At 43.2% G+C, this 21,289-nt stretch overlaps 1 protein-coding gene across 1 annotated transcript in view; it reads left to right on the top strand.

The window, feature by feature from the left end:
- Nucleotides 1–21,089, top strand: part of LOC119004267 (nmrA-like family domain-containing protein 1) — a 29,795-nt gene extending 8,706 nt beyond the window's left edge. Inside the window, 8 exon segments of the mRNA XM_037071049.1 lie at nucleotides 304–381; nucleotides 6,843–6,869; nucleotides 6,872–6,939; nucleotides 6,942–7,088; nucleotides 8,757–9,006; nucleotides 11,912–12,102; nucleotides 20,129–20,255; nucleotides 20,258–21,089. Coding sequence (XP_036926944.1) covers nucleotides 304–381; nucleotides 6,843–6,869; nucleotides 6,872–6,939; nucleotides 6,942–7,088; nucleotides 8,757–9,006; nucleotides 11,912–12,102; nucleotides 20,129–20,255; nucleotides 20,258–20,307 — 938 coding nt within the window. The 3' untranslated portion in view covers nucleotides 20,308–21,089.
- Nucleotides 21,090–21,289: the final 200 nt, after the last annotated feature.

Below are 21,289 nucleotides of genomic sequence, written 5' to 3'. Positions count from 1 at the left end.
TCCCCTCTGCCATTCCTCTCTACTGTATGTTTATTTACTAGTTTATCTCCCTTACAAGATCTGGACCACCAGGGCCTCTAGTGCAATACCTGATACACCAAAGGCACTCAATATACATTTGCTGAACTCATGAGTGAGGGAACAAATGAATCCTGTTTGGAAAATTGCAGCGTCATAGTGAGTGCTAGCTGGTAACAACAAAAATTATACAAAGGAGGGGCAAAAAATTATGCAAAGGAGGGGTGTGGCTTATAACTCCCATGCTTGAAGAGAAACTATAACAGCTGCTGTCACTAATCTCAGGAAAATTCGGCTACTTCACTATTTCTTTGTCCAGTAACACGACCAGCAAGAAAGTAATTGCAGTGTTTGGAGTAACAGGTGAGAAAAACTCCTTACTATGAAGTGCATGATGACTTGGCTTACTTTTCTGTCTTGTTTTAAAGTCAGAGCCTGCCAGTGTGGGCTGAACAAAGAGCCCTCTGGAAGAAGGAAGAAAGGTGTCCTGTTGCTTGAGTTTCTGATGTGGTAAAGGGGCTGAGTGATTTGGTTTTGTTAGAAATGATCTCAGTGGGACATGGACAACTGACATATTCTCTCTTTCTCAATCGTGTGCTGACTTGTTGGTATCTTTCATTTTAATATAAGCTATACACTGGAGACTTTTTTCCATGCACTTCCTGACAAGTAAGAGGAGCAAGTGTGAGAGGCCCGTGGGTTTGCAGGGGATGTCTCATGCCCGGCCAATACCCAAGTGATTCTGAAAGGATGGAGTGGGTGGAGTTTAGGAGAATGTGCTGAGTGACTTTTCTCACTGGGACAGCTGTGCGGGCCTTTTAACTGTCATCTCTGCTTTCAGCCTTGCCTCCTTTACAATCTGTTCTTTACAGCCAGAGCCATCTTTGCAAAATATTCATCCATTCAGGCCATTCCTATGAATAGCAATCTGTTCTCATTTCAGCCTCTTGATAATCCACTTGAAACTATCAGATGAGGACATGCCTCTGCTCAAAACTCTCCAACCCCCCCCCCATTTCACTCCAAGAAAAATGCAAAGTCCAGCTAATGGACCCCCATCTTCTACCCTCCCCTTTACTTACTTTGCATTTTCCTCAAGCATGCTGTCACCTTAATTCCTTTGCACTAGCTGCCCCTTCAACCTAGAAAAATCTTCCTCCAGTTACCCTCACAGCTTTCTCCCTCATGTCCTCCAAGCCTCTGCTCAAATGTTGCCCACTCCATAAGAACTTTCCAGAACTTCACATTTACCATTGCAACTCCACTCTGCCCTGCTACTGTTTGCCTGCCCTGCCTGCTTGATTTATCTGTACACTAGAATAAATATAAGCTCTAGGAGCAAAGGAATTTTGTCTGAAAAGAGGAAAGGATCAAAGTAGGGAGAAGAGAGAAATATATTTGCAAAAACCAATAGCCAGTTATTACAAAAGCCAAAAAACTTGTATGTATGACCCTGAACATGAACTAAGGTGGGGGAATGATGATGGGAGGGGTGGTACAGGGAGAAAGAAGATAAAGGGGAGAAAAAAATAGGACAACTATAATAACAATCAATAAAATATATTAAAATTTAAAATAAAGAAATGGAGATCACACAGAGGGTTATCAGTGGGAATAGGGAGGGAGAATGGGGGAAAAGGTACAGGGAATAAGAAGTGTAATTGGTAGGTACAAAATAGACAGGGGGTGGTTAAGAATAGTATAGGAAATGGAGAAGCCAAGAACTTATATGTATGACCCATGGATGTGGACTAGGGGCAGGAGAGGGAATGCTGGAGAGAATGGGAGTACTGGGCAGAGGGGTGTAAATGGAAGAAAAAATGGGACAATTGTAATAGCATAATCAATAAAATATACTTTAAATATATATATATAAAACTAAATGGGACATGGGGATGACTGTATAGGCATTGGGGTGAAGGTGAGAATATTGTTTTTTGGGGTTTTTTTTTCTGAAAAAAAAAATAGAGAGCCTTTAAAAGATTTTGAGCAGAGGAGAGATCGAAATGACTTCTGTGCCAAAAGGATCATTTCAGCTTCTCTCTTGGGAAGAGAGTGCAGGGGGCAAGGGCCGAAGCAGGGAACCCCTTTAGGAAGCTGCTGCCATAATCCAGCCCAGATGACCATGGCTTGGACAGGTTTGGTGGCAATGAGGTGGTGGGGAGTGATCAGATTCCAGATATATTTTAAAGAAGGTTAACAGGGTTCACTGACAGACAAGATAACAGGTGAAAAGAGAGGAGTAAGCAATGATTTCAGAGCGTTCAGAGCAGCTGGAAGAAAACGCAGTGTGATCACTGAAATAGGGAAGACCGTGGTGGGAGCAGGTCAAAAAAAGACCGGGAACTCTGCTTTAGTCTCAGGCTTGAGTTGCTGCCTAGACATCCATAGCAGGCAGTTGAATAAGAGCCTTGGGAGTGGCCCTTAAAAGAATCAGATTAGGTGTGTTGGAGTTGAAGAAAGTTGCTTCCTACTTAACTAAGGGAGTGGACGGATTACTTTATTGGCCAGGCCTGGTCCCTACTTCAGTTACCATGGAGTTAGGGTGTGTTTGGGGGTTTGAGGTAGGGTTGCCCAATTTAGCAGATAAAAATATAAGATGCCTAGTTAACTTTGACAGGGACACGTGTTAACTCTTACCTTTGTATGCGTTTGCGCATCAGACTCTGAATAGCACTTGCCATTCAAATGCACTTGTAGACAAAAGGGGGTTCTGTGGAAAGTCACTTCCCAGAGTGATCTGATCACAGATCTCTAACTGATCAGGTCATGGTGGGTGGACATGCCCAACCACACAACTTCTTTAGTAAAAGGCGTATCTGCCTACAGCTAGTCCTGTCCACTGCTTCTTTGCATCTAGGTTAAGACGCCTTTGACATAAGCCTTCACCACCCTGAAGAGAGCACATAATCTTGTTAACTATCCTGTAATCCAATCCCTGCTTTGCTTTCTGCCACCTACTTCTATCTTCCCTATGCTCTCTCCTTAATTTCAAGTGCATAAAAGAAACTGCAAAACTGTTATTCTGTGGAGTATTTGAATCTTGCTCCCCGGCATATGTCATCAGTTGGCTCAAATAATACTTTTTCTTTTTTATTTCTTTTTTAAAACTATTTATTTGTTTGTTTGTTTATTTATTTAGTTTTAGAGAGAAGAAGGGAGGGAGAAAGAGACGGAGAGAAACATCCCTGTGTGATAGATCCACTGATAGGTTGCCTCTCACATGCCCCCAACTGGGGACCTGGTCCACTACCCAGGCATGTGCCCTGACTAAAAATTGAACTGGGAATATTTCAGGTAGCAGGCCTGCACTCAATCCACTGACCCACACCAGCCAGGGCAGCTCAAATAATTTTATTATATGTATGAGAGTTTAAACTCATAAAAATTCTCTATAGCTTTGGCTGCTTTCTATGTTGACACTGTCTGCAGCATTGAATCACCTGGGAGGAAACTGGATCCAAGAGAGAACGATCCAGAGCAAGCAAAGAAGCTCTGGGACAACTGAGTGTGTCTAGAATGGATATTCTGGGGGCTGCTTTTATGGGTTCATAGGTTTATGTCATGCCTTGCTAATTTAAAGGACCAGGGCCAAGATGGATGAATTCTTCCCTTGGTTTTGGTCTTAGTAAAACATTAAACGTGACGGTGGTTGAGAGAGACAGCCCTGGTTTAGGCCCAGCTCCTCTTATTCTTTCATACAGGTGCAGGCAGGACCGTTCACCTCCAAAGCTATGAGTTGAGAGCACAGAGGTTTCAGTCTTTTCATTTCATTCATTCAGGCTGCCCCTGAACTTGTCAGGTTTTGTGCATGGCCCCTTTTGGTCCACAATTCAACATGTAGATGTTGAAAACTTGGAGTTTGCCAGAGAATAGTCTCAGCATATGGTTGGGAAACAGGGATGAAGAGGAAACAGTTTCTGTCCTCAAGGAGAACCTAGTTTAGTAGGAGAGTTATAAGGAAATAATTACAATAGTCGATGATATGGGCTGAATTGTTTCTCCCCCCAGAATAATTAATATGTTCTAGCCCTAATTTCTATCACCTCCCTAAATATGACTGTATATGCAGGTAGGGCTTCCCTGAGGTAATTACATTAAAGTAAGGCCATGATAGTGGTTCCTAACTCTATCAGACTGGCATCCATTTAAGAAGAGGAAATTTTCATACACATAGAGACAGACAGAGGGGCTCAAGTGCGCAAAGCAAAGATTGTACGAAGACACAGTTAGAAAGCTCTCCATCTGCAAGCCAAAGGGAGGCATCTCAGGAAAAACCAAACACAGCAGCACCTCGATCTTGGGCTTCCAGCCTCCAGGACTGTGAGAAAAGAAATTTCAGTTGTTTAAGCCAGAATCCGTGGACTTTTGTTACGGCAGGCTTAACAAATTAATACAGCCAACAAATATTTTATATTGAATTTTAATTTTTATAGATGTGCATATGATAGTTTTAAGTCTACTTACAGGTCTTATAAAGAAACCCAGCAGACCCTGCCCTACCCCTTTCCACATTTAACGCTGTTTCTACGGTGATTGTCTCCATATTTCTAAATAATGTGGTATTGGGCGGTTTCCTGATTTTTCAGTTTCAGATATTATTCATTATCTTTAGCTCTCTTATATCTCCAGCCCCAAGCAATACTTCCCATTTCTCATCCTCCCCATATAATTGATAACAATTTGTATTTTTCATATAGTGATGAAAAGTGCATCTTGTTATGACTATGTAATTATTGTTCATATTTCAGCATTGTATGTGCACTTTCTTTTCTCGTATAACTTATTGTTTTCCCCGAAATTAATAATTGCCTTTATTTTTTGTTTCATTTTTTTGTACCTATCACTCATTTTTTCCTATAATCTGTCTGTTCTGTTTTTTTCTTTCCATGGAGAACTTCCTCTTGGAATGCTATCTTTTTCTATTTCAGTCTTTCTAGGATTCTCTCCCCTATTATTCTAATAATTATCTTTGTCTTTCTCCTGGGTTTGGTTTCTGTTTCCTGGGTTCCTCTTGTTTGCTTTACTTTGTCTTTTTGCTGGAGTACATCTCCCAGCAGCTTACAGAGAAAGAGTACACAGGAGTTAAATTTTTGAGATCTTGAGTGTCTGAAAATGTCTTCATGTAGAATGTTCAGAATCAAGTGATCATTTGGCTATGTTTAAAATTCTAAATAGAAATTAACCCTCACCCCAAATAGCATGACTCCATTGCTTCCAATGTTATAAAGAAATCACATGCTACTTTTATCCCCCATCTTTGAATCAACTACCCTTCTACCAAAGTTCATAAGGTTTTTTTATTCCCAGCATTCTGAAATTCCCGAATTATGTAAATAATAATGTGGGACTTTATTTATGCATTGTGCTGGGTACTCAGTGGCCCCTTAATCTGGAAGGTCATGCAAAATCCTTGAACTCTGGAAAATTATCTTCTTTGATAATTCCATATGTCCATTTTCTCTGTTCTCTCATTCTGGAATTCCCCTGGCTCCAACTTTACGATCGCTTTTCTAGTTCCCATTTCTTTGTTTTTTTTTTTTCTCTCTTCCAATCCTGAGAGATTTCTCCAACTTTTCTACTGAAACTTTATTTTTGCTATAATACTCTAAATTCCTGAGAGCTTCGTCTTCTCTTCTGGATGCTCTCTCTCCTTCTCCCCTGCCTCCCTCTCCATTTCTGTCAGTGCAGTACGCAGATGGGTGGGTTCTGAATGCAAAATCTTCTCCGGCCTCTGAAAATACTAATTCTTTAAAACTTTTCTTCTTGTCACTGCATTGTTTCTGTTTCCTTTTATCAGTTTGTTTATTTTGGTTTTGTTGGAGGCTTTCTTCAAATATCTGGTGACCTTTGGCTGTCTGTTTGCATTTACTACTAGAAGACTAAACTTTGGCTGAAATCCTTGGGCAAAGGCAGAGCTCATTGAGTGGCAGACCCTATAGGGTTATCGGTGGTGTATCAGTGGGGATTCCACAGGAAACAAGTGCCACACTCTTTCAGAAAAGCCAAAGACAAAGTAATGGTGGAAAGGGAAGAGACCGGGAATGAGTAAGTAAGCAACAGGAGGAAGAAGCAGAGGGTAAGAGAGATGACCAAAACCCAGGGAGAGTAACAAAGATGACCAAAACCGCCCCTCCTGCCCTTGGGTCTCCTGCTGATGCCTCTCATTGGCCAGACCTCACCTGAGAGCAAGTGAGCCTATTGGTGGGGTCACACAGACCAGCCTCCCAGGGCATTAAGCAGGTGAAGGTAGATCTGAAGTCACAAAAAACATAGTCGAGACAGGTATGCAACCAACCTGATAGAGGATCCCAAATGTCAGTGACTCGGCACAGTGCCTGGTGTATATCAGAGGGCATTGAGTATATACTAGTAGAGTAGATAAATTAGGCAAGTAATGGTCACCTCATTAATTGCTTTAAATGCCATAAAAAGAAACTTAGCTAGTTTTCAACTGTTAAAAAATGTAAAATAGGAAGCTCTTTTAAAAATAAAATTGTGTGAAGAACCTCAGAATAAAATCTATGATCAGATAAAAGTACATTTCCCAGTTGAATCTGGACGGAGGGTCTGGCACCCCACTCCTTTGTCTTCCCTGTTCCCTCGGGTCTCTCCCATTCGTCCTTTTCATCGTGGATTCCGCAAAGGTGTCTCTGGTGAGGCTGCGGGAAATCTAGTTTGAAAACTGCTGTTGCAAGCCACGGGGATGCATCCTGAAATAGTTACCACAACAGCTGTACTCTGAATAATGGGGCTTCCTGTCCAACTGTTCTGTAGTGGACATTTTTCCTGATTCTTCCTCTGTCTCTTCCCCAAACCTGCAGGAGCTCTGGGTGGCTCTGTGGCCAAGGCTATTTGGAGAGCAAAAAGTTTGCTGTGAGAGCTCTGCCCAGGGACGTGACTCGACCTAATGCACCTTGGGACCGGTGCTCTGGGACCTTGTTGCTGAAGTGGTAAAAGGGGACCTGAATGATGAAGCATCAGTGGAGGCTGCCTCAAAAGATGCCTATGGGGCCTTTGTGGTGACCAACTTCTGGGACAATCTCAGCAAAGAGAAAGAAGTGTGTCAGGTGGGGACACCTTTGAGCATCTCCTCTTACCCTGGCTGCTCTGCCCTCTCTCGAAGGGGGTAGGCGCTCAGTCTGGGCAAAAACACAAGCGTCGCTCCACAACATCTCACTGGTATTTATGAAATATATGTATTTCCAGTGCTCGTTAGTGGAGGCTTTGATTGTGAAATCAGTGTTGTGCAGCACAGGCCCACAGTCAAGACCCCGGAGACTGGAGAGTGACTGCGCACCAGAGCCAGTCATTAAGTGCTCCCCACTTGTTTGCAGGTGACATATGAAGGGTACCCCACAAATTAAGACAACTCTGAAGTGAAGAGGGAAGAACAACAGTGTCATGAGTATATTTATACTCTGACAGAGGTTTTGGGGAGAAATTAGTAATGGGTACATGGAAAAGGAACTAAACAAACAAGAAAATAAACCCACAATGATTAACATGAGGGAAAATAAAAATTTGTAGGGAAAAAAACCCCGTAACCTTAGAATGTTACATTGTTCAGTGTCAGCTGTGTGTAAGCACCGAGTGTTGATCTTTCCCAGAACTATGCTATCAGGAATACACATATATGTGTGACCGTGGTGACGGACTGTGTGTGTGAGAGAGAGAGAGAGAAAGGGGGGCACAAAGACCAGGGCTCATCTTCCATAGTAGGAATTTAGTAGATGATATCTGAAGTGGGACCAATCAAGAAGCAGTGGTGCAAACATGTCATTTAGAGATGAACAGCAAAAACGGATGAAAGTGGTTACTTCTGGAGAGTGGTTATCAGCATGGGGGCTCAGAGAACATCTTTGTCATTATAAGTTCTATCCCTGCCGTGATGGTACTATTTGAAATTATAGATAAGTATAAATTGGAAAAATATGAAAATTAGATTTTAAAAATGTCATGCATGGGATCAGCCTCTTGCAGAAATGGCAATTAAAAATATTAAGAACAGAATTGAACCATTTCAGGAATGTCTGTGAAATTAATTATACTATTTACAGCTTATCTTTTAGTGGTAAACTTTGGAAGGGCTTATTTGAGGAACTCTAGGCTCTGGTTCTGATACTCACTCAATGTGAAGCCCAGAGGTACTGAGTCACTTCTCTGCTTCACTTTCTGCACCTACTAAACCAGACTAATCATGTCTTTGCTTGCTACATGGTGTTTTATAGGGAAAAGAAAAGGAGAAAACAGTGGGGGGCGGTGAGAGAGAGAGAGAGAGAGAGAGATGAAGGTGCTTTGGACATTTTGGGACTAAAACACAAAAAAGAAAATGTGTATGTGTGTGTCTTCATTATGCTCTCAATTTTGAAATGGTGTGCAGATATAACTCATTACCCGAAAACATTATTACACGATATATTGTGTTCTCAGGTATTCCTGAGCCTCATATACAAATAAACGTGGCAGCTGATCACAAAGATACTGACATCTTCCTGACTGTTCCCGCCAGGCTGCCTCTCAGCCTTTGGCCAAGTTCAGCATTTTGACGTGGTGGAGCCTCTGCCCCCTAATACTGGTGGCTTCTCAGACGGTAGCTTGAATACATTTTGATGCTGGAAGAGCTTCCTCTCTAAGGAAGATAATAAGAAAAAGAGGGTGTAAGGGACACCAGCACTTGCCTCTTGTCCGTATGCAGATACGGTGATCTACATAAAGAATTTACATTTCTCTCTTAGGGAAAGTTGGTGGCAGATGTTACCAAGTGCCTGGGTCCTAAGCACGTGGTGTGTAGTGGCCTGGAGAACGTCAAGCGCCTGACCGGTGGGAAGTTGGAAGTTGAGCACTTCAGTGGGAAGGGAGAGGTAGAGGAATATTTCTGGTCCATTGGTGTTCCTATGACCAGCGTCTGTGTAGCAGCTTACTTTGAAAACTTTCTCACCATGGGGAAGGCCACAAAAGCCCCTGATGAAGATTACTTCACCTTGGGTAAATGGTAGTTTGCAGAGAAAGTAACCAGACAACTGCTGTCCTTCCCTCCCCCTCCCTCTTGACCTTCCTCCCTCATTTCAGTGGACATATATCATTTGAGGACCTCCTACACACTTAACCTCTGTGTGAAGTGCTAACAGGGAGACCGTGTGGTTTCCACTTCACAGAGGACCGCTTCTTGGACTGGAAACACAAAGGATTTCACTTCCAGTCTTAGCAGTCTGATGTTCTTTAGATAAGTAGTTAGCCATGTGACCTCAAGACTTAGTTTCCTCATGTCTAATGGAAAAATTGGATAAGATGACTTCTAAAGTCCCTTCTACCTCATCCATCTGAACTTCTGTGGCAACAGCAAAGCCATTCTTCTCTTGACCCGGGTCCCATGATCAGAATCTCTAGAGGGGCCCTGACTCCCCAGAGAAAGAGTCTGATTCTGTAGGTCTGGGCTGGGGCTTGGAAGATTATAGTTTTAACAAGGATTCCTAGTAATTCCAATGCTTCCAGTCCACTGGCTGGAATTCCCCTGCCCTTTGGAGGCATTTTCTTTGCCCGGAGTCCAAAGTGGCTCTGTGGGACTATGGGAGGGACTATGGGAGGGTCTATGGGAGTACCAACAGCACAAATTCGGTCTTTTCTCCTTGGCACATAGTTGAGACTTATCAGAGGCATAACTAGTGACAGTCATAGTCAACCTGGAGTTGCCAGCCATACATACGGCACTCGACCCGAGTAATAAATAGTTCAACAAGTGACGAGATAAATGCATAAATGTGATATAGTGCTTTTTACTCCTACTTCCTTTCTTCCTATGCCCTTCCCAGGTTTCAGAAGCCAGCTCACTGCCATTTCCCAGGCCCTGAAACAGGACATTGGAGCCTATCAGTTAAATTGGCCTGGGTAAAGAGGTGATGCCCTAAATTACTTCTGGTGCCCAGCTCCATAGCAGGCCCCAAAGTCTGTATTGGGTATTCCTGAGTCTCAGGTATCACTCTCCATTATAGAAATAGCTAACACTTACTAAGGGCCTGGCACTGAACTACTTACCTTCATTTTACAGATGAGGAAACCGAGGCAAGATACATTAAGTAACTTTCCAAAGATCATTAATAAGGCAGCACCAGGACTTGGAGTGTGGCAGTCTGGCGCTAACGCCATGTTCATGACCATTTTCCCATGGCTGCTTTTAATCTCATCCCAAGATCCTCAACTCTCCAACAAAAACAGACCTCAAAGGCAGAACAGGCTTAGCTCTGAGTGCTTCAAAAAGCACAAACTACTTTACAAATATAAAATACAATTGTAATTTAACCTGAGCAGGCAATTTGCCTACCAAGAAACTGAGAGGCAAAGCTAATTTAGATACAGAAGACTAAGTATGATATTTAGTCCCCGGTTGCTAAGCCCGAAGTCACTGGTACAAAGGATTGAAATCCAGAGACCTGGATTCTCGTCCTGGCCTGTTGCTTCCTAGCTGTGAGGCAGCAGGTGAGTCAATAGGCTTTGTTTCTTCATTTAAAAAAAAGAGATTTCTGGGGCTAGAACCTGTCCACTTTGGGTTCCAGCCTCAGAATTCTGGGATTCTGGGACTCTGTGAGAGGCTGTATCACGCCGTAGGAGGGGAACAGGCTTTGGAGTGACATGTGAGGGTTTGAACCCACTTCTGGCAAGTCCCTAATACTCCTATGTTTCAAGGTTGTTTTTAAGATTAAACTAGCTAATATTTTTATTTGTTCCTTCTTTCATCCATTCAATAAATACTTTAGGGCTTCCTACGTGCCAGTCATTTACTGGGGAATCAGAACCAGTAATAAATAGTTCAAAACAAACAGCTCTGCCTTCGTGAAGGTCTTTTTGGGTGAAGGAGATAGATTACAAACATAATAGATAAGTAAGGCATATTGTACATTAAGAGGTAAATGCTAAGTAAAAAAATAGGTCAGGGTGAGGTATATGTGGAGCACTAGCAGTAGGGAGTTGGCACATGAAATTTAAACAAGATGATCAGTGGGCCTCTTTGAGAAGGTGATATCTGAGCAGAGCCAGGTGGTGGGCTTTGTGGGTGCTCAGGGGAAGAACATTTTGGAAAGAGACAACATCTGGTGTGGCTGAAACAGAGCAAGTAAGGGAGAGTAGGGGGAGGTGAGGCCAGAGTTAGCAAAGGTCTGGTCCTGTAAGGCATTGGCTTGTCTTTTGAGGGACAGAGAGCCATTGGAGGGCATGGGCAGACATAATAGGAGCTGACTTTAGTTCTACAGGTCCACAGAGAGACCATGGAAAGGCAAGAATGGCAGCAAGGAGACCAACTTTGCAATAATCTAAGTCAAAGACGATGGTCCAAGGTGCCCGGGGTGGTAGCAGTACAGATGGTGACAAGTGGTGGTCAGATTCTGGACATAGGACTTCCGAAAACCCAGAAAGATATGGGGGTGAGAGAAGTGTCCAACGGACTCCAGGAGTTTTGACTTTGAGAGACTGGAACGGTAGAGTCGCCATTAACTGAGATGGGGAAGTCTGCCAGAGGAGCGCGTTGTTGGGGGACATAGGAATTCATTCTGGGGCCCGTTGAGTTTAACATGTCTATTAAACAATGAAGTAAGGATGTTGAGTAGGAAGTTGAACAAATAGAGCCTGGAATTCGGCAGAGATGTCTTGGTTGGAGACATGACTAATCATACTTTGCACATAGCAGATGCTTGGTAAATGGTCGCTTTTTTAAAAAATAAGTACTCAGGCATTATGGTATTTTTTTCAAAGAAAACATTGTAACTAATTGTGCGTAGATTATGGCCACTCAGTGTTACATTGCTTTCTTATATGTTTTAAGTGGTTAACTGATTCAAGTTGGTGAGACCCACCAAGGATGTGATGTAATTAGCCATTTTTATCTTTTTTTTAAAACTAGCGCTGCCTATGAGAGACATACCAATGGATGGCATCTCTCTTGCTGACATTGGAGCAGTTGTCTCTAGCATTTTTAATTCTCCGGCAGAGTTCTTGGGCAAAGCCGTGGGTCTCAGTGCAGAAGCGTTAACAGTACAGCAATATGCTGATGTTTTGTCCAAGACTTTGGGGAAAGAAGTCCAAGATGCAGAGGTGAGTTCTTAGGAGACATAAACATGATCACAAGAATCCACCTGGCGTCACGCCCCACTGACTTACAAATTCTGGTAGACTTTCCATGAATTTAGGCCGGCTTCAGCTTAGGCTGTCAGAAGAAATTGAAAAGGATTTCAGTTCCACAAATCTCTTATATTAGTGCACCTGAATCCCACCCTTACAGCTTTGTTTCTTTGGCTTAGGGTTAATCAGCTTGTTAGAGTAAAGTTGCTTTGGGGTGGCAAGAATTTAGAATCTGAAGACCGAGGTACAACGTTTTCATACACACCACCCAGCTCTGCTCCCATAAGCAGTCATGCTGATCACGCCAGTTTGCCAGAGCTCCTTGGTGTGGTGCAAGGGACTTAGCCTCTCTGTGCCTCAGCTCCCTCATCTGTGAAGTGGGATAATAGCATCTACCTCAGGGCGTTCTTGTGAAAATTAGAGAGAATATATTTAAGGGTCTTAGCATAGGGTTTGGCACATATATCAAGTACCAGATGGTATACACCATGTACCTGTTATGTACCTGGTGCTGTCTTTGAGGAGTTTATAGCAAAGTCAGGGCGAAAATGTTAATGCACAAGACGTCACAGTGATCAGTACAGGATGGAACACTATAGGTGCTTAGTTGTGTTGTCCACACTGACGGTGACCAGAGAAGGGCAGGGGAAGGTTTCATGGAAAAAGTGTTTCTGAAGTGGTCCTTGAGGGTGGGCAAGACTGTGTCTAGGTAGAGGGAATGATGGGGCTGCCCTGGCCTAATTCTACAATCTTCAATCCTTGCCTGGCTAGATCCACATGAATGAACCAGAGGCAGTTCGAGGAAGGGAAGTAAATCCTGACTCTGTCCTTATCTGTCTATGGAGCCTCAGCAAGTTGCTTGGCCTCTCCAGCCTGAGTGTCTTCATGTGCTAAAAAAGTTATTATAGGTCTTGGATAGGATTGTTATGAGGATGAAATGAGGTATAAATGGCAGGTACTTTGTAAATAGTAAATCCTCAATAACTGATCTTGGTACAAATTGGGTGGGAGTGGCCTGACTAGAGTGTGGATAGGACAGACCTTTTACAGAAAAGTGAGGAACTGATGATAATATGCATTACCAGCCATTTCTCCAAAGCAGGTATTGATAAAAGGAAGGAGAACAGGGCTTCTGAGAAGGAAGTGTGTGTTCATGTGTGCCCTGCAGAGACCCTCAGGGCTGAAAGGAGGACCCATACTTCTTTCACGCTGGCAGGCCTTGAGTAACCTGGCTCTTTGCCTCTCTTGGCTGCACTCTCTCATCTGTAAAACGAGAGTTTCGTTTAGATGATTTCTAAGGTCCTATCCAGCACCAACATCTCTCTAGCACAGGGTCTGCAAACTAGGATCCTCCACCTGCTTTTTTAAACATTTATTGGAACACAGTCACACCATTGTTTATGTATTGTCTACGGCTATTTTCATGATATAATGATAGAGCTGAGTAGTTGTGACAGAGCCCATATGACCTGCAAAGCCTTAAATGTTTATATCTAACCCTTTAAGAAAAACTTTGTTGACCTCTGCTCTACAATGTTTCCTGGCATTAGAGATAGAAAGTTGGTTGCTGTTTTCATCTGCAACTCTTGGTCCAGTAAATCTTGAGTCTTAAGGAGGTATCTAAATTCCCAATCCAGCATCAGGAACTGGAGCTCTGAGAAGGCTAAGAAAAAAAATGTTGAAAACTATTGTAGATGTCTTTAATGAGGAAAATAAGTTACCCCCAACCCAAGAAGACAGTCAGTCACTCAAAAGATGGACACATGAGAGAATCTGCAAAGCCACTTTTACCTGGGTTCAAACACACTTCTCAGGCCTGGCCCCTCTCCCGGGGCATACGCATTGGGTCTTATATTCCTTTTGTTTCATGGAGTTTGAAGTCTGTAAGAAGATGGGGAGAAAGGTGAAGGGATGTGAGCATATGGTGTGTGTGATCATTCTCAGAGGATTGGGTATGATTTTTCACATCTTAATATTATTCTTTTCTTTTTTAAATTATATTTTACTGATTATGCTATTACAGTTGTCCTAATTTTCCCCCTTTGCCCCCCTCCACCCAGCACCCACCACTCCCTCAGGCAATCCTCCCACCATTGTCATGTCCATGGGTCATGTATATAAGTTCTTCCACTACCCCATTTCCTATACTGCACTTTACATCCCCATGGCTATTCTGTAACTACCTGTTTGAACTTAATCACTTCACCTCTTCACCCATTTCACAACAACCCCCTCCCATCAGGCAACCATCAAAATGTTCTCTGTATCCATGATTCTGTCTCTTCTTGTTTGCTTAGTTGGTTTTTCAGATTCAGTTTTGACAGGTATTTACTTATTGCCATTTTATTGTTCATAGTTTTGATCTTTTTTTCTTAAATAATCCCTTTATCATTTCATATAATAATGATTTGGTGATGATGAACTCCTTTAGTTTTTTCTTGTCTGGGGAGCTCTTTATTTGCCCTTCAATTCTAAATGATAGCTTTGCTGGGTAGAGTAATCTTGGCTGCAGGTCCCTGCTTTTTATGACTTTGAATACTTCTTGTTAATCCCTTTTAGCCTACAAAGTTTCTTTTGAGAAATCAGCTGACAAGGCTTATGGGAACTCCCCTGTAGGTAACTAACTGCTTTTTTCTTGCTGCCTTTAATATTCTTCCTTTATTTTTAACCTTTAGCATTTTACTTATGATGTCTCTTGGAGTGAGCCTCTGTGCATCCATCTTGTTTGGGACTTGTTTGGGACTGTGCTTCCTGAACTTGCATGTCTCTTTCCTTCATCATATTAGGGAGGCTTTCTTTCACTATTTTTTCACATAGATTTCCAATCTCTTGCTTTTTTCCCCCCTTCTTGCACTCCTTTGATGCTAATGTTGGGTTGTTAGAAGTTGTCCTAACAATAGACTAAGAGGATGCTTAGTCTAACCTTGTTTTTTTCATATTGCTTTTTTTTTCTTGTTATCCTGATTGGTTGCTTTTTGCTTCCTTATGTTCCAAATCATTGATCTGATTCTTGGCTGTATTCACTCTACTGTTGTTTCCATGTAAATTGTTCTTTATTTCACTTAGTGTATCCTTTGTTTCTGATTGGATCTTATTTATGATGTTGAGGTGCTCACTAAGTTTCTTGAGCATCCTTATAATGAGTGTTTTGAACTCTGTATCTGACAGATTGCTTATTTCAATTTCATTTAGCTCTTTTTCTGGAGTTTTGATCTTTTCTTTCATTTGGCCATGTTTTTTTTTTTTTTAAATCTCCTCGTTTTGACAGCCTCCCTGTGTTTGTTTCTGTGAATTAGGTAGAGCTGCTTTAACTCTGTGTCTTGGTAGTGTGGTCTAATGTAGTAGGTGTCCTGTAGGGTCCAGTGGCACAATCTACACTATCATCCAAGCTGGGTACTTGAGATGTGCCCTTTGTGTGGGCTGAATACACCCTCCTCTTGTAGTTGAGCCTTGGTTGCTATTGGCAGGTCAGTGGGAGGGATCTGCCTGGGCCAGTCAGCTGCAAGGACTGGCTGCCTTGAATACTGACCACCACCCTCAGCCCTCCATGGAGGATCAGCTGTGCAGGAGCAGGGTGGAGGTGTTCCATTGTGGTCTGTAGCTGTACACTGGGTGTGCAGGCTCTGTGGTTTCCCATGTGATGCAGGCCAAGGTCGGCCCCCACCTGTGTTTTGCCCAGGACCACCCTGTCTGAGCTATCAACAGTTTGAAATGGCTGCTACTTGTGCTGGGCTTACAGATTCCCAGGCGAAGCCAAGCTGGCTGCTGCTAGTGCCAGGGGTGCAGCCACTTAACAAGAGGTACAGGGGCTGGGGGCTCACTGAGTCTGGCTGTTGCTTGTTTGAGAGGATTTAAAAAATTGTGAAGCATGAGCCAAGACCAGCCATTCATATGGAAAAGCAGGTTGGATGGGCCCATAAGTTGGGTGGGTTGGAGTCTCTGGGGATCTTCAGGGCAGGACAAATTATGTTAGCCGGTTGATGGAGTCTCAGATATGGCACCAGCATGCTGTCTCTGTGGCTCTGTGGGGACAGGGTTCAGAATAGGGGCAGTGGCCTCTGTCTGCTTTTCTTTCCAGAAGAAATCTGTCCTCCAGCTCTCACCTTCATGCCAGGCACTGCAGTTCTTCCCTGTATGCCACTGGTGCCTTTCAAGCTGCTACCCTGGTGTTAGAGCTCAGAGGGAGTGAGTCTCAGTAAGTCCATGTGTGGGTTCTTTAAGAGGAACTGGTTGGGACTCCAGCTGTTTTTTCTACCAACTGTATCCCCACTGGTTTTGGCAGCCAGAAGTTGTGGGGACTGATCCTCCTGGCACTGGAACCCTGGACTGGGGGTTCTGCTGTGAAGCTGGGACTCCTTGCTCCTGAGATATACCTCCTGAATTTTTGTCCACCACACGTGGATGTGTGACCAGCCTGTTTCACAAGTCTGTCCCTCCTACGAGTCTGGATGGATGTGGTTCTTTTAAATTCCATAGTTGTGAGACTTCCATTCAACTCAATTTCTGAGTAATGGTTGTTCTATGTTTTAGGTATAATTTTGATGTGGTCATTCGAGGAGGTGAGATGTGTTTACCCATGCCGCCATCTTGAATAGTTTCTATTTAACTGATGAATGTGGCCTTTTCTCTTTCATGTTCAGAAAATTGTGGCTGTTTTATGGATTTGTTCTGCAGTCCCCATTGTTCTTTATGTAATTTCAGTAGATTTTTCTCCTTTCATATCCATTAATATTTGCTAAAGAACCAGAATGTCATGTCAAAACACAACAGCAAGTGAAAGGACTTACTTTGTAGTTGAGAAAATGAGGCACAAAGAATCTGCTTTAGGTCTGCAGTCAGTGGAAGAGCTGGTACTGTAATAAAGTGGTATCCTGAGTCCTAGTGCAGTTCTCTTTCTACCACTCCACCCTGATAGTGGGGATCTAATTCTGCAGAATATTTGCATGTTGAAGCAGCTTGGGAGAGTGGGATTTATTCACCTTTTAACTGGATGTTCTTGGACAAATCAGCTAATCCTGATGAAGAGTATAGTTTCTTCTTATGGAGGTAATGTGACTATTTCTATTTTTACTTTGGCCACTAGGCAGCTCAGAGCCAAACTAGTAAGTCTGTTGTACCAACTCTGTAGTCCCCTTTGACTTGCATAATTGTATACTAATTCTATTCTCCCCCAACCTGCTGTCTTTTTTTAAAAGATTTTATTTATTTATCTTTAGAGGGGAAGGGAAGGAGAGAGGGAGAGAAATATCAATGTATGGTTGCTTCTTGTGTGTCCTTTGCCGGGAATTGGCCAGCAACCCAGGCATGTGCCCTGACTGGGAATTGAACCGTGATACTTTGGTTGGCAGGCCCACGCTCAATCCACTGAGCCACACCAGCCAGGGCTCCCCAACCTGCTGTCATGACCTCCTAATATGATTTCCTAGTTTCTTGCTCTGATTTATTTGTTTTTTATTTTATTGCTTTTTTTGTTTGTGTTTACCATAGTTGCAACAAATATTTATGAAAAAGGTGGTATATAAATAAAGAACACCGGGATGTTTGAAAAAGTTGTTATTGACCATCCTGATTAGGATGAAAATAGTGTCGTAGTTCTGAGGAAATGTTGGTGGCTTCGGTATTTGCTTTCTTTTCCTCCCTGGTCCTCCTGTCTCTCTAACCAATTCATCATAGTCACCTCCACCCCCCTCTCTCTGTGGCTTTGTCTGCCATGAGCAGTGATGGCTCATCTCTGTCTCCAGCCTCACCCAAATTCACAGATGCATGTCCTTATTTCTGACTTCTCTCTTATTGGATGGCTCCATCTGAATGCTCAACAGGTACCTCAACTCAACGTGTTCAAAACTGAGCATGGGCCCTTGCCAGGTAGGTCAGCTGGTTAGAGCTTGTAGTTGAGCCTTGGTTCCTCTTAGCAGGTCAGTGGGAAGGGTTTACCCAGACCAGTCAGCTGCAAGGACTGGCTGTGACCACTGACTACCAATCTCTGCCCTCTGTACAGGTTTTTATAATTCCATAGTTGTTTATCAACTCAATTTCTGGCAGTTCTGAGTGTTGTCTGTTCTATGATTTAGTTGTAATTTTGATGTGTCTCTGTGAGGCAGTGAGCCATGTTTACCTATGCCGCTATCTATTGTGGACGCTAGACATAGTTTTGGATGGCTCAGGACTTTCCAAGCATCCCTCAGTCACAGCCTGATCCCTGACTATTCTCGATACATCAAATAATTTCGCAATTCAGCAGGAACTTTTCTCGCACCAAAAGTCTTAAGGCATTAAAAGCGGGGAGTTTTACAGAATGGTTAATGCTGTTCCTAGTAACTAGTCTCACTTGAAGACGCTGCCCACGGAGGGTTCCTGAGTGGGGAAATGCTTAGGCCCCGTGACACTCTGGGAAAGGATGCATATGGCCACAAGATGGCGCTCCAGCCTCAGCAGTCTGACTTTTTCCCCAGTCCGGTCAGAAGGGGGCTGTTTCCAGAAGTGCTTCAGTGAGTACGTGGCCCTGAACAAATTCCCATCAGGAACTCTGGTCTGGCTGAGAAATGTCTGTCCAACCCCAAAAGGAATATGGTCCTCTCAGAAAGTGAGACACAACAAAACAAATCTCTTTCCTTCACAAACCTGCACAAAAGAATCTTCTATTTCACTAGGGGTTGGTAGTTATCAATGTTACGCAGTGGAGGAGTGACTCAAGGAGACAGACATCTTCGAAGTCATCTTTCATGATGCTCATGTAGTCTTCTTACTAAAAGCTTACATTTTCTTCTGATTTCAAAATAACATGTGCTTATTTCAGAAAATACAGAAAATTATAAAAAAGAAAATAAAAATCACATACTTTAATTTATCAGAGATAGCAACTGTTAAGACTTGCCACATTTTCTTCTAGTCTTTTTCTAGTATATACATGTTTATATCTAGCTTTCTTATTTAACATCGTATTGTGAGCACTTTCTATTTTGTTAAAGTTCTTCAAAAACATTAATTCTAATAGCTGCCTAATATTCTTAAACCAGATTTACCATCATTCATTCTGCCATTCCTTTTGTTGCACATGTAAGTTATTCTTGAATTTTTATTGTTATAAATGACATGTGACATTTCATTGTTTTATAGGAATTGTTTGTCGCATTTTTCTGAGACCAAATGGAATACCACGGGTAGAGTTTGCTTCTGGGGGCCAAAGGCAGATTACACTGGATCCAATAGTCGGAAATGGTTTTTGCTAATTCAGATGGGGGTTATTGATTGAGTTAGTGTCTGAGGGACTCAGGGGGCGGGTTCTGCGGAAGGCGACGGAAGGCAGCTCAGTGAGTGTGTGACAGGCAGTGTTTGTCTGAGCCCGGGCCTGGCAGAGTTGGGGATGGCTGGAGTCAAGACGCTCATTTCTAACCAAGGAGGGAAGTGATGGCGAAGGGACCTCAGCCAGGAGGAAGGGACAGAGAGCCTGGTGCCAAGGTGAGCAGGAGCCTTGACCCTGCGTGGACGGCCAAATGGGTGGGCTGAGGTGCGGCTGAGGGAATCCCACAAGGAAATGGATATGAAAGCTGGTCAGGTGAGGGGGACACAGACCCACAGTACCCTTTCCAAACGCTTGGGGCCAGAAGCAATTCAGCTTTCAGAAGCTTCCCACTTTCAAATAGGTCATATGCTACATGTATCACATAAAATTACCATGGGGGGGTGGGGGCAGGAATCTGCAATCAAACACCTCAGTATCTCTGCAGAAAAATACATGACTATTTCCACTAAATGGGATAACTAAAGATCATATCTAGCTTCACATCAGTTCAGATCAGAATTAGTTCAGAAAAGTCAATTTGCTGTCAAATTGCTTATTTAAAAACCCTGAGAGTTTCTTGGGTTTTGGAGTTCAGTTAAAGAACTGTGGACCTATATCATCCTTAAGGTGAATAATTTGTTCTCCAACTATTTTCAATGAGAGCTAAAGCATTTTCTTTTAAAAATAACATATATTTTTTTAACTTGTTCTTCAAAGCTCACCCCGGAAGCTTACAAGAAGCTGGGATTTCCTGGAGCAAAGGAAATGGCCAACATGTTTCGTTCCCATCACACAAAGCCAGACCGTGATGTCCAGCTCACCCACCAACTAAACCCCAAAGTCAAAACTTCAGCCAGTTTATCCCAGAGGACCAGGGAGACTTCATGGGCATTTAAGCTGGTCAAACAGCCCCTGACCATGCAAATGTCTCCTCTGTGATTCTGGTCCTCTTTACAGCACATCTCCATGTAAGAACAGAAATGTTAGAATGCAACTGTTTGCAACACCAAAGGCTTCCCTGAGTTCTCTCTTAAGTAGGAAACATCGAAACAGCAACTGGACACAGTGATTCGAGTCATATCTAACTTTCCAGCCATTGATAGGATGGGACACCTGTTTGGTTACATGAGAAGCCCCAAGCCCTGCACCAGCGCCTCCCAACAGCCAAGTCCCCTCCCAAGGCTCTGGCTGGAGGAACCTGGAGCTTCTTCCCCAACATGAATGGGGGCATCCACTCAGCCTTCTCCTGCCTGGTGATCCTGAGCCCTGGCTCTGAAACTCCCCTCGGCAGCTCCAGTTGTGTTTCAAGTAATTTAAATTTCTTAAAATAAAAATCTTTGCAGGGGAACTTCTGGGGAGCACGGCATTCAGTGGACAAGTGCACGTGTTAGAGACTCTAAAGTTCAGTTTTGCTTCAAGGTCGACAGACCCTTCTCTGGTTCATTCACTAAATCATCTATTGAATCCATCAATTAGTCATCCATCTATTCCCCTATTCTTCATTTAGGTGTTTCACAAACTTTATTTTTAGTGCCAGTGGTGCATTTGCAGACTTCTCTCCCCTCCCGTGTGTTTTCTTATCGGACTGGTCCATGCTTCAAAGGCCGCCACAGCTTCTTTTCACTTTGTGGTTGGCTTCACTTGTGGCCATGCTAGGGCAAGGGGGCTATCTAACCATGTAAGTGAAAGCAAACCCTGGAGTTCTGCAGTGGATGAGGACAGGAGCTTGAGGCAAGAGCTGGAGCAAGGTAAGGAAGTGGAGAGAGCAGTTGATGGGAGGCCCCATAGCATCTCTGTAGATCTCTGGCCGAGCATTTTCTACACCATAGTGTAATTGCCTCCTTTGCTAGTCTTCCTCTTGGCTGGGAGTGACTTGTA

The sequence above is a fragment of the Sturnira hondurensis genome, unplaced genomic scaffold (genome assembly GCF_014824575.4).
Source record: "Sturnira hondurensis isolate 20B ecotype Veracruz unplaced genomic scaffold, ASM1482457v3 Scaffold0019216, whole genome shotgun sequence".
In the NCBI taxonomy this organism is placed as follows: Eukaryota; Metazoa; Chordata; class Mammalia; order Chiroptera; family Phyllostomidae; genus Sturnira; species Sturnira hondurensis.
This window is presented reverse-complemented; position numbering and strand designations above follow the sequence as displayed.